General features: G+C 40.3%; 1 protein-coding gene across 1 annotated transcript; it reads right to left on the bottom strand.

The window, feature by feature from the left end:
- Positions 1-282: 282 nt before the first annotated feature.
- Positions 283-12,624, bottom strand: pgfb (placental growth factor b). The gene is made up of 7 exons (XM_086049664.1): positions 12,191-12,624; positions 4,375-4,411; positions 2,009-2,214; positions 1,854-1,933; positions 958-987; positions 804-866; positions 283-728 (listed from the first exon to the last, which is right to left on the bottom strand). The coding sequence occupies exons 1-7, from the start codon at positions 12,251-12,253 to the stop codon at positions 707-709; spliced, it is 501 nt and encodes a 166-aa protein (XP_085905790.1). The 5' UTR covers positions 12,254-12,624; the 3' UTR covers positions 283-706.
- Between the last annotated feature and the right edge of the window lie 941 nt (positions 12,625-13,565).

The following is a 13,565-nucleotide window of genomic DNA, read 5'->3' as shown; positions in this document are numbered from 1 at the left end:
CCCGCCCCTCACAAAAAAGAATAGAAAAAACCCAACAACAAAAACCCAGTAAAATTTTCATAAATCACATTTATTTATGAACAATAGTGTTGGGGCATCGGTTTGGTTCATTGATAAATACCTTTATCATTTAGATCAGAATTAAAAGTAAAACGTTCAATGTCCAGTCATGTGACGCAAAGCATAACTGAGTCATGTGAGTCCATCTCACACACCAGCAATGTTTGTTCCTACAGACACTAGAGGGAGACATTTCACTTAGAACACAGTTATAAGTCAAGGCAGGTTTGGACAAAACATATTTTATTCTGGCGTTTCTGTCAATAAATATAGCTATTAAACACGAGTAGCAAACTTTAAATACCAAGAAATGTAACAATTACCATACCTGATACAGTGATAATAACAAGTGTAATCAGTCCGTTTGTTCCTACATTGCACTTGGCTCCCAGGCGTGTGTCCATTGTGTCAACTGTGTAACAGCAGGCTTTCCAGCAATGAAAGCACATTTTCTGTTGAACCTTATCCTCACAAACGCTGTGCTCATCACCAGATGGGAATGTCTTCACAACAACCCAGCTGTATGGAGTCTCCGGCTGTACACTCAACATTGAAAGAAGAGCGAAAAGAGACGCTTGATGCTGTCAGTACGCTGGAAATAATTAGCAAGCCACACTGCAGCAGGGCTTTTGGCTGGCTACTGCAGCTACCTTCGAGGGATCTGGCACCTGAACGACAAAACATGACACTGAGTTTTATGGTGCTCAGCCATCAGAATCGTTTCTTCTCTTTTGGGCCTTCACCTGTCACAGTCTTTTGTTTTTTGTTTCTCCTTTCTCCTTCGTCCTTTTCCTCTTTGCCTTTTCCTACAAGAAGCAAAGACAAATATTTTATGTAAACTCCCTGAAGTAAAATAGATTTTTCGTAAAAATATTTGAACAATATTTATTACATTACCTTTCAACCTTCCCAACAGGTTTTTTTACTCTGAGGAACAAATCCAACATGTTAGTATGAAGACAAAACATCGAAGCGTGTGTTTCAACACATTTATTATCAAACACCTTTTAAAATCACAGTTTGCAGCGGACAACACAACTTGGCATTTCTTGCTGTGTTCAAATCTGTGCAGAGTTAACATGTCGTTCGTTCTTTTCCACATTCCAAAAACATGCACGTTAGGCTCATTGAAGACTGTGTTAATGTGAGCGTGAATGGTTATTTGTCTATATACACCCTGCAATTGACTGGCAACGAGCCCAGGGTGTAGCTTCTCACCCAAAGTCTGCTGGAATAGGCTCCACCTCACCCCTGACCTTAAAAATGTGATCGGAAATGGATGGATCGCGTGCACTGTCAGAGATATTCAACAATAGCTTGCATTTCAATAGTTTTTATGTTAATATTATTTTTTATTTGAATTTGAAAATCTTTTCTGCTTTTATTTTCTATAAGATGACAGTTGACTTGAAAGGGGCCTCCAAATATGTATGTCTTACTATTACACTCATAATAGTTTTATTATTATTGTTCTTGTGGTCTACAGTTGTAAACTGCATTACATCATCAGAGCTGTTACCACATTTTGTAGAATAAGAAATAAAATACTGTATTAAAAACTACTATCAATATGATGCTGTGCAGTTGTACACCACGGTAAACTGCAAGAACAATAAGATTATTCTTCAATATTTCTGACACTGCCAATCAAAACAGTTCCTTAGCATTATAAAGGCAGATTTTTGATACAGCTCTTACTAGGATCACATTGGCTTGCAAATGTACCTAATGATCTGGCCAGTGAGAGTAGATAAAAAAGATAGATATGATGTTGTTGTTGTCTTTTTTCTTACCTACATTCACATGTCTGATGCTCCACAAAGCTCATCTCAACATATTCCTCGCCAAGCTCTGCTGGCCTTATTTTCAGCAGCTGAAGAAGAAACAAAGGGTGGGAATGAGGAATAAAGATGATGCCCAACATTCTTTGTCGAGCATAAGGTCCAACCTGCATTGTGACATTAGTGGTGAGGGTGGGGTGGCACTCGAGCTTTTCATCCCCACAGCAGCCTGCACACCTCACCAGAGGCACACAGGCGGGGCTGTAGATGTGCTCCACCTCTGACGGGTACTCCTGCACCACCTCCACCAGCTTCTCGATGGTTCGACATAGGCTCCGAGCCCACACGTCTTGGAACAACAACACTGCGGGTGCTGCTTGCACAATTACAAACAATGCTAAGATTAATACAATTTTACTTTTGATAATATGAAAGCATTTAAACTATCATTTGGGATTATTAAATTACTGTACCCTGGCCATCACAAGGAGAAAAATCAATCATCTTATCAATCAACCAATCAATCAGCGGAAACAGTTCATGGCGTTGTTAATGGAACCAGATTTTGCTGAACAACCTTTATGGTGTGCAATACATCCAACATTCTAGGAGGCATTTATTTACTAACCTGGCGTATATTGTGTGTTACTAGGGGTACAGTAAGGAATTAATGAGTGGTTTATTATTATTTGTTTCTTATGAAATAGGGTATGATTGGGGCGGCACGGTGGTCAACTGGTTAGCACGTCCGCCTCACAGTTCAGAGGTTGTGGGTTCGATCCCGGCCCCGGCCTCCCTGTGTGGAGTTTGCATGTTCTCCCCGTGCCTGCGTGGGTTTTCTCCGGGCACTCCGGTTTATTCCCACATTCCAAAAACATGCATGGTAAATTGATTGGACTCTCATAATTGCCCCTAGGTGTGATTGTGAGTGCGGATGTTTGTCTCTGTGTGCCCTGCGATTGACTGGCAACCAATTCAAGGTGTCCCCCGCCTACTGCCCGAAGACAGCTGGGATAGGCTCCAGCACGCCCCGCGACCCTTGTGAGGATAAGCGGTATCGATAATGGATGGATGGATGGTGTGGATTGGCTGGCAACCGATTCAGAGTGTACCCCAACTACTGCCCATAGACAGCTGGAATAGGCTCCAGCATGCCCACGACCCTTATGAGGATAAGCGGTTTGCACATACTAAATCATAGAAAAAATTCCAAGATCCCTGTTGAATATATTGAGGTCATCTAGAACCATTTCAGATTTCTGGTTATATGGTATTTTAACATCTCTAGGTTGACTTACCAGAGCAATTGGTCTTTTTGGGTTTACATTATTTACAGATAATGACCAGTCAAGTATCCAGAAATTTACATAATGTACAGTAAGCAGTCCCATGGGGTAAAAGTGTGTAAAAGTGTCCCAGTTGCAGAGTCACAGGGAGAGGAACAGGGTCGGCTATAGTTGACCAAACAGAGGAGGGAGCGAAAATAAACATGGGAAATATGGCCATGAACGGAGCCCCGCTGGAGCCGTGCTGACCCGGCAGGCACCTCTGGGACTGCCTTAACCTCCGAGGTTACAGAACCGAGCCTGACACTACAACAGCTGTTTATAAAAGCAGACAGGGGGGAGGGGAAGGCTGGGGAAGCATCCAGAGATGATGGGGGCATGACCTTTACACCATGTTCAAAATGATTAGGCAAATGCTGTTTTTCTTCATTTTCATAAAAATGCAATTGACATTTGTTTTGATTCATTAACATACATTAACTAGACTTTGACATATATATCAACTTTTATAATAATTGTGATTGTATTGAGCAAAACCAGTGGGAGCCTCTCTTTGACTTACAACATCATTGATTTAAATTTTAAATCCATGCATAGTTTCTGCTTGCATCACAATTGGGGATGAAATTGCCTCCCTAAGTTGCTGCTGGTAGCTATATTGCTATTCACCCACAAATACTTGATCTTCCCTCTAAGGCTGCCACCATCGGTACTCAATAGGGTTGAGGTCGGGGGATGATGTTGACCACACCCCGAGTCTTTCTTCAAATGACAGATTTTGCAGGCCATTTGCTCCTCTCAGGCACCATAAAAGGGGTGACCATTTCACTTCAGTCCCAAAGCTACATTTAATTTTATAAATGAATAAAATCCCACTTGAGGTCAACCATGTCTCAGTAAGGTTTAACTGACCTTAGCATCATAAGCATCAACCACTTAGTTGGGGAGCGGGTATCATACAAGAGCACCCGAGATGATTTTGCATCAAGGAAGGTCAGAAGGCAACACTTTAAAAACAATTTAAAAATCTTTTCATTTACGTAAAAGAAAGCAAACCGGTTATCAGGGGTTATTTTTTTTTGTCCAACTCTAATGTGTGGGCCACTTGATTTCATTAATTACAGCGAGTACATGAAACTTTAAACATTGATTAGCAGTTTAGTCTACTATATATTGACTATTAAATCGACTAACTTCTGATAACATTGCAAAATATTTCACAGAGTAAAAAAAGCCAAACTACTCACCATTAGTTGTGCTGTTTATGCTCAGTGTGGGTAGACTCTGAGGAGGAGAATGAACACGGATATAAGTTATACTGCAAATGTTTTACTCTGTTTGACACAGAGTTAATACACATTAATATGAAACAATTTGGCAAATTTCTCCCCCGTGCTGAAAACACAAAACAATACTATTTGATCAAGTTTGTCAGTGGATTAAGCTATTGGAGAGATTTTTTTTTACTCCTCAATCATGGACCACCTCATTTATGTTCCCAGCATTGCATGAAAAACATATTTAATTTTTTATTTGCTTGATCCAGCAAACAGCAAACACATATCCAGTGCCTGGCGCCATCTGGGGAAGAGAAATCCCCTCTGGATAAAATGGACAATCATGCAGGGTTTCTCGACTAGCTAAACCTGCTTTCAGTTTCTCTTTTTTTCTGTACTTTACTGTAAGGGCACACTAACACAATTACTACTGAGCAAGTTATATAACAATGACCAGACAGACAATGAATTTCCGTGATGCTGCTGCTGCTTTTGTCACCATCTGTCCAAAATGCATCCTCTTCCTGTTTTGAATTAGTCCGAGGATAGCATCTGTCAGCACAACACATTTTCCTCAGACAATGAGATTAAAAAGGAATGTCCTGCTGCCATAACACTGTCCTTTACATGACAGGACTTTACAGGACACCCCCCATAAAAGTGCAGACAGAGTCTTGTACTTGTGACGAGGTACAGGCAGGTCCATTTATCGACAACTCATGTGTGACAGTCATTATGTTAGAGGTTTGCAAGAGTTTCCAGGCAACCACTTAGTCTCAGGCCTCCCAGTGTTGAAGGAGCTGTTCAAGTATCTCTCCTTGCTCATGCAGCTAAAATGTACTGTCATCAGTGGGGCTGACCAAAAGTTGTACTGTCAAGGAAGTATCTTTGGCACCTCCTGCAGCTGAGAGCAGAGGTGCTGCCCAACAAAAGATGGCAGATAAAGAAAGTTGCATGAGGAGCGTCACGTAGACGTTTATGTCCTCCTTACAGCATTTACTCTATTGGATTGACTAACAGAGTGGGAGAAATCCAGGAGTAAACCTCCTCAAGGAGTGTCTATGTCCCAATGCTCAACGCAGCTATCTTACAATACTGGGCCAACATTTTTAACTTTCTGACCTTTAAAATTAATGGTCTAGCTGTAAAGGCTTATACTTGAACTTGAGAAGTTATTTTGCATTACTGGATTAATGATGTAAAACATCTGTGTGGTCTTGGCAAAACTAGACAATAAGGCTGAATAATTAATCACATTCAAGTTGACGCAGTAATGCAATTTTCATTATATATATATATATATATATATATATATATATATATATATATATATATATATATATATATATATATATATATATATATATATATATATATATATATATATATATATATATATATATATATATATATATAACATAGAAGTAAGTAGAAGCAATCACTGTGATCTCACAGGACTCAATCTCCCCACATATGGTTCTCAGACATCGTGTTTGTCAGGTTCAATGTAGCAGATGGATGGGTTTGCAGACATGTCAATCACAAATAACGAGAGTCGACATACCCATCAGGTTACAGCACAAATAGACAAATAGGGCTTTGGCTTTTAGTTAAGGGGCAACATTATTTCTAGGTTTCAGATGAGAAACTTAGCCAGCTTGCATCACTGGGAGTTTGCTGTGTCTACCACAGTAATGTCAGTGCAACCCTGGACTCGTTTTGGCCAAGCACAGGGGCTCATTACGCTGCAGTCCCACATTGTTGACCTACAACAACTTTCTTCTCCATTTTCAAGATGGTGACCAGCAGGATAGTCATGAAGATTTTACAAGCTTGAGAATTTGGAAACCAATTTAACAACAGTTCCAGCTAAATATAGTTTCTAAGAATCAGGCTCACGACAAAGACAAAAAACAACAACATTAGCAGCTGCTTGCAATGGGACGACAATGCGTAAAATGAATGAACACTTTCATTTATCACACTTGCGAGCTTTGGAAGAAAGAGCAGGTAAAATGTTTGAAGTTTGTAAAGACATTTAGCCAGCAGAAAGTACTCTCTTCCAATTGGCCAGATAGACACATTTCTAATACTTGCAAATAAAACATTAAATCAAATAAATTTGCAAGAAAATATGTAATATTTCAACAAAACAAACTTGACGAACATTGTAATTCCTCGCACCGAGAATGCTTTAAAATTCCAAAGGCCAGGGAGCACTGTGTTGGTTTCATACCATCTTGAGTCTTAACTCATCAGACCACACAGGAGCAGAAGCACTAAAGCAGAACAAGTGAACACAAACAGAGCAGCAGTTAGATGAGTGAGAAACAGAGCTCACCGCTCCTCCTCACTCATCCATCCTTCATCCCACGTGAAGCAGATGCCACATGATCGACACCATGACCATAACATTACATCTAAAGGCTCTCGCAGGGGCTACAGGCCATCGACTGTATCCATTCATCACGAACTGAAAAAGGACAATGGTTTCTGTTGTATATAAACAAGGTGGGGGCACCCACAGTGACAGCAGCACCATTACAGGTCTGACAGTGACCAGCTGGATCTTTCGGGTGGTCGTGTCACGCTTTGTGGTTACACTGTGGGGCAGCTAACTTGAGCGGAGCATATCGTCGCTGTGCTTTGAAAAACACTTACAGTATGTCCAATTTTGGAAAAATGTTACATTTTCACGTTAATGCGATGTCTGTATTGCGGAAACACCATGCACGTAAAAATAAGAAAATTGAACAAAATGGACATAAGTGTTTTTTACAGGACAGCGACAATATGCTAAATGTGCCACAACACAAGTGATCCAGGACAAGAGAGGCTTTCAAATGCACATTTGGGCAACATTAGAGCCAAGAGTTCAAAACCATTCAAAAACTGGATTATTGTACTTTTTTTTTTCTTTTTAAGAAGTGCAATCAAAGACAAAAACAAACTCACCATTGTTTTGCCTCATTTTACATGAAATGATTTATATCAGCTCAAGTCATGAATAAAGCGTGGAAAATATAGACAACCTGATGTATTTTCTTTTCTTTCACCAGTTTGCAGAGGTGGCAAAATTACTCCCATAAAAGTAAAAAACTACGGACATGCACAAATTAAAAAACAAAACAGATTTTTTCACCATCAATTTTATGCAATACCCATTTCAATAACTTGGCACAATTGAGGTAAAAAAATAAAACACACGAAATAGTCATTTTCGAATGTCAGAAACTGGTGTTTTTTAGGCTGGCACAGACAACTCCTTTGCCACAAATCATTCTTGGAGCTGACAACATCAAACAATGGACTTTAGTGACAGTGACACATGACACATTTTCCAGTGGAAAAGTCAGATGTCATAACTGTCATTGCGTTACAAGCTACCGGGATGCCATTTAATTGAAAAATAATCCCTGTTGTTAAATGGATGTTAACCTCGGGTTCAGTAATAAGTATGTTCTAAGTTTGGTGCTAGTATTTTTCAAAGTGGAAATGGCATCAAACGTTTTTACTTTTCAAAGACAAGGAGGTATGGCTCCTCCAGTTGACACTGCGGTGTGACACTATTATGTTGAACGTCAATTTGGTTTAGTGTTTTCACACGTTTCCCATGTTGTCACTCTGCATTTACACGCCAACTGAAAGTTGACACGCTACCTGCACAGAGCCCATTCTCTTTAATAAGGCTATGCATTGTGAATGTCTTTCGTCAAATCTATCGTGTTGTCATAGTTAAGGCTCCCTGGTGAACATTCTTGTTTTGTCTTTTTTCGATCATGTTTGGTACTCGCTAAATCGAAAATACAAGCCTATTTTGACAAAATAAGGAGTAGAAAGTACAGATACCTATTTGTTTTTCAAATGTGGGAAGTAACGGCTGTCAGGAAAACATGTACTCAAGTAGTGCAGATACCTGAAGAATCTACCTTCTTCGGGTAGAATCTCTATATAGTAACAAAGTATTTCTACTAATATACATTACTTTCTACTGCCAGCTTGAGTGTAACTGAGTACAATGCATGGATGGGTGATGATCTATTCCGAAAAGCAGGGAGACCTCATTATTCTATTTAAAAAAAAAAAAAAAAAATCAAAACAATGGAAATAGAAGTACTGCACTATATTTCATGGTCACCATCATAAAAGCTATAGGCAATCTTATAGGAAAGATTTTAAACATTCTAAACTTTCACATATGTATTTGCAGGTGGCTATAGTGTGAGCTAGGTGCAGTGTCCATCTGCTATTTTGGGGGGCTCGGGACAGAACCCTGACACAAATAATGACAGTATTCAAGTATTTGATGCGCCCGACAAAAGATTTATAATTGCTACAGACGCCACATAATGATAGCAAAACACTCCATAAAGCTCCTCAACTCAATTCAGCAGGTAAAAAAAAAAACAAGCCTACAAATACCAAATACAGCTGAATCCACAGGTAGTGAATTGTGAATATGTGAGGCAACATCAATCTAATAAGTTCCATGAGGCTAATGAAGAAAATATATACAATTTTTTGCTACATTTGCACGACCCACCCAAAATGAGAATCAGTGTACTACAGCTCATTTTTACATTACATTAAAAATACAAATACTGTACTGTAGAAACAGTTATTTGTCAACCAATAAATGTATGGTAAAAAGCTTTAGGATTCAAGCAACTAATTGTATATGGTAACACTAAAAATTGTCTGCTATAACATCATATCTTGAAATAAATTTAGGAATTTGCATCACTTTCATGACAATCATTTTCCCTGAGTTACTTTAAATGCAATCAGTAGAAAAATAGTGGAATGGGGATAAGTCACAGAAAGAGAGGTAAAGTCCATATAAATGGTTTTGATAACACAATTTCCTCAGTATAAGTCCATTAATTCATGTACAGATGTTCGACATAGACCCGAGCGCACCACACTGTATGAAAGAAGCACACACGCGCACGTGCGCGCACACACTCACATGCAGGCATGCGCACATCTACACGACAGGTCTTGAGATAAGGCTGAGCGGTGGTAATTGTGGTCTCCATTACAGTAAACGCTGCTCTCCCTGTGTAAACCACAGTAAATTACATCCAGATGGGAGATTAAAGACTGCTGAGTATACAGCTGCCCCAAGCGCCACCGCTCCATCTTCTCTGCCGGAGGAAGTAGAAATCCATATTTCCTGATTGCGACTGTCCCTAGGGCCGGGACATTACAACTGGAGAGAAATACCACAACATTGCCACTCCTTTCAAGCTTGTAGGTCACTGTGCAAAAATTTCAGTTGGGTGTGTGCAAGAGGAAAACAAGACGCTCGCAGAAGTGTAACGTTTATGCAGATGTTTAGAAAGCTGCTGCTGCCAAAGGACTGTACTACAACTTGTGCAAATGTGATGTCATACACTTGAACTAGTATAAACAAGACGGAGCAAAAACACATCTATACAAACAAAGACACGCGTGCAATACTGACCGTCCAACTGAAGTATTGCTTTGTGGAAAGGTAGCACCTGTGCAGAAGGAGCTTTTTATTTCAATTATTTATATTCAAACACAAATGTGGATTTACAATTAAATTCATGAGATCAGCTGTGGGTTTCAGTTACATACTGATAATGAGGTTAAAAACTGAATGCAACATAACGCGCTCTCTTCCTGTCTGGAGTACTTTTTAAAATGTACAAATAAGAGAAATCATTCAAGAGTCATTATGAAACTAACAATTACGGAGGATGTATTCTTGGCCTTTTGTTTCCAGACAGAGTTCACATGTCTTGCAATTGAATATGCAGTTCTGTATTTAAGCGGAGGTCAACCCAAACATATTTTTTTGAAGACTAAGTTCCATGCAGGCACACTAGTTGAAACAAGGCATTCTGATTAATATTGCGTTTGTGGAATATGAGTTAAGCAGCTAAATCTAGCCATCTCAGATTCAGAATACAGGTGAGCTGTGATTGGTCGTTACCTGAGCCCTGAGCAACTGTGATGTCATTTTCAGTTGATAGAAGTGACAAAATGGCCACCCCCTGTGATAGCTAAAAAAGGGTGGATTAAGTCTTATTCCACGAGCGCAATATGTATCAGAATGCCTTGTTTCAACTAGTGGGCCTGCATAGAACATATTCTTGAAAAAAATTTGTTTGGGTTGACTTCCTATTTAAATATTTAAAAAAAAACAAAAAAAACAACAACTACTTATTGTTACGTAAGAATAAACTGCAGCATCTGGTTGGTTGCCAGCCAATCGCAGGGCACACAAAGACAAACATCCGCACACACAGTCACACCTAGGGACAATTTAGAGAGTCCAATCAATTTACCATGCATGTTTTTGGAATGTGGGAGGAAACCGGAGTACCCGGAGAAAACCCACGCAGGCACGGGGAGAACATGCAAACTCCACACAGGGAGGCCGGAGCCGGGATCGAACCCACGACCTCTGAACCATGAAGCGGTGATAATGAATATGATAAAGAACAAAAAAATCAAAAGATTTACACCAGTGATGGGGGAAATCTCTATTGATGCTATCACACCGTTCTGGGAAGACAATCCCATCAATTCCAATGCTTGACTTTCACATCCTGACACTCCAGAACAGACATTCTCTCTCAACAGAAACAGCCAGAAGATGTTGTAACAGTCAGATTCATCTTCAGACATATGACACTTGTGTGACTGACTAAAAAGAAGAGCTTTGAATGAAGACATAACAAGCACTCTCTCAGTGTGATCCTAGTAAGACGTTGAACCATTTTATATTTGCTGTCAATCATCATAGTAGGCGGACCTTTTAATCTGCTACATTCTGAGGGCTCTGGATTTTGTCACCTGTGTTTTGACTATAAGCAGGCCATGAGCTGATTATCAGGATTAGTGATGATGTGCTGATTCCACTCCCACTCTCTCCCAGGCCAGCAAAAGCTGCACAGTTTCTCAAGAGGTGACTTTGAATCACTTTCAACATAACATATCGCAATGGTGCTTCTTGGAAGAGCTCACTTTCAGCCCGGTCCAGCTCTGACACCTTGTGACTACTGACTACCCAACACTCCCACTTCCCTCCATCATCACTTCTCTTTCCAAAGATAAAAAGTGCCTACAGGAAAAGCCTGACTTAAAGAACAACTGTCATTTTACGTTTTGAAAGAAAAATGAGAAGCAAACTGGCTTTCAATTGATTTTTCCCTACACATGCCTAATGTTTTAGTGATGTTGAACCACTGTAGGCTAATAATAGCAGCAAGGGTGCAGCTGCAGGTGCAACTAAAGAAAACGTCAATCTGCAAATGCTTTAACACTTCTTCGTGCAAGGAAACAACCGCAGTAGCGAAAACATTGGACACACACACTCAATTATCGTTGAAATACTGTAGAAGCCAGACAAATTAGTATACTTCTCTTATATTTTCCATCCATGTAAAAAGGCAATGAAATTAATAAAAACAATTTGATGATTATAATTCTAATCAAATTAATCTAAACATTTTGAAAGTAAAAAAAAAAAATAATCACAATATAGTATTGTGATGCCCTATGAAAGAATAAGTCACACTCTGGGTAATTTTGATTCGTTTGCATTTTTAAAGCCTTGCAAAATTCAAAAGCGGGTCACTTTTTCTTCTGCTTGCAGCGTTAGACTTCACGAGCAACGTACTTTAATGTGCAATATGTGGGCATAACTCAAGTCGATATTCACTTTTTTCTTTACTCATGCCATCGACAGATTATGTGAAAGCATTTTGGTTCGAAACGACTTTGCAAGTGTAACGAAGTAGAACGTGTTTACCTGTGCAGGTGCGAACAGAAGATAAAGAGCCACTGCAGCCTCGACCATCAAGCACAGTTTCATGTTCGGGTCCTAACGATGATGGATCCACGTCAAAAGCAGGATAGGTCAATCCAAAACAAACACACACACACACACACACACACACAAAGTTCTGGGAGTCGGAAGGGACGCTGAACGGGAAAAGTTCTGACTCATCCAAGTAAAATTCGGCGCCGTGTTGCACAGATGCTACGCACAAAGTGAATATTGGTCGGGAAAACAGTGGTGCAGAGGTTAAAGAGTAGATCCGCACTGATTCGTTTTTACAACTAGTCAATGATGATAGTATGATAATTAATCGTCCGAAGATCTGTCAAAACGCCGTGAAGTTGCAGTCCTGCTACATAAAAACACACATGGCTCTAATTGGCCCTCACTACCTTTTTCACCGACTGACCACTTCTATCCCCTCCCCTTCCCTGACCACCACCTCCTCCTCACCCTCCTCCTCCTTTTCGTCCCCCAACCTCCTCCTCCTCCTCCTCCTCCTCCTCCTCCTCCTCCTCTTCCTTTTCTGCTGGGTCTTTCACAGCCCCTCCAAGCCGCCACATGATGAGCTATGGAAACATATCCGATGCTGCAGATGAGGATTCTTCATTCCTGATTTCTAGACTACACAGCAGGTGATTTACGCTGGCCATCTGACTATGTTGAGTGCCTGTTTAAGAGCCACTCCTTGGGGGGCCAGGTAAACATTTAGAGAGCATCACTGGTGACCCGTGGCTCCGGGGTGCACAGAGATTTTGGGCTGCAGAGACAGAAAAAAGGGGAGATTCCATTACTGTTGACACATCGAGTTAATCTTCTCTGTTTGCACAAACCTTGGAACGAAAAGGATTCCTTGTGGGCTTCCAGGCATTCCTTCAACAGGGCTGAATAGCTCCAGCGTCTTGTGTTATTGTACAGATCACACTCTCTAAACATCTCACATAGTCAAAGCGGCCACAGGAGTTGCAAGTAAAAGACATTTTATGATATCTAATTACGCTGCAAAGTTATTTTTTCCTCAGGTGTTCCTTTGCAAGGCTGGGATGGAGGCACTTCATAATTCAGAGTGCAATTCGACTCTGATTACTATTTTTTAAAATTCAACCCAATTATCTACTGCATGTCTGCTCACTTTGAATTGTGCCAGAAAGTGAGAGATTGCGCAGAAAAAAAGGGTTCTTCCTCCCGCTGCCGCCTCTTCCCTGCAGACTGTGTTGGCTCAGTGGACAGAAACTTCTACTTGGTGATCTATCTGCGTTTTCAAAGGTGCACTTACTGATAGGGTCTAGATTACTCACACAGTTTGCACTATAAATATGAAGTGACACCAAGCCAAACTGTCCAG

This window comes from Filicampus tigris, chromosome 13 (genome assembly GCF_054856515.1).
Source record: "Filicampus tigris isolate MCC_2025a chromosome 13, RoL_Ftig_1.0, whole genome shotgun sequence".
In the NCBI taxonomy this organism is placed as follows: Eukaryota; Metazoa; Chordata; class Actinopteri; order Syngnathiformes; family Syngnathidae; genus Filicampus; species Filicampus tigris.
The sequence above is the reverse complement of the archived record's forward strand: the minus strand, read 5'-3'. Positions and strand labels throughout refer to the sequence as shown.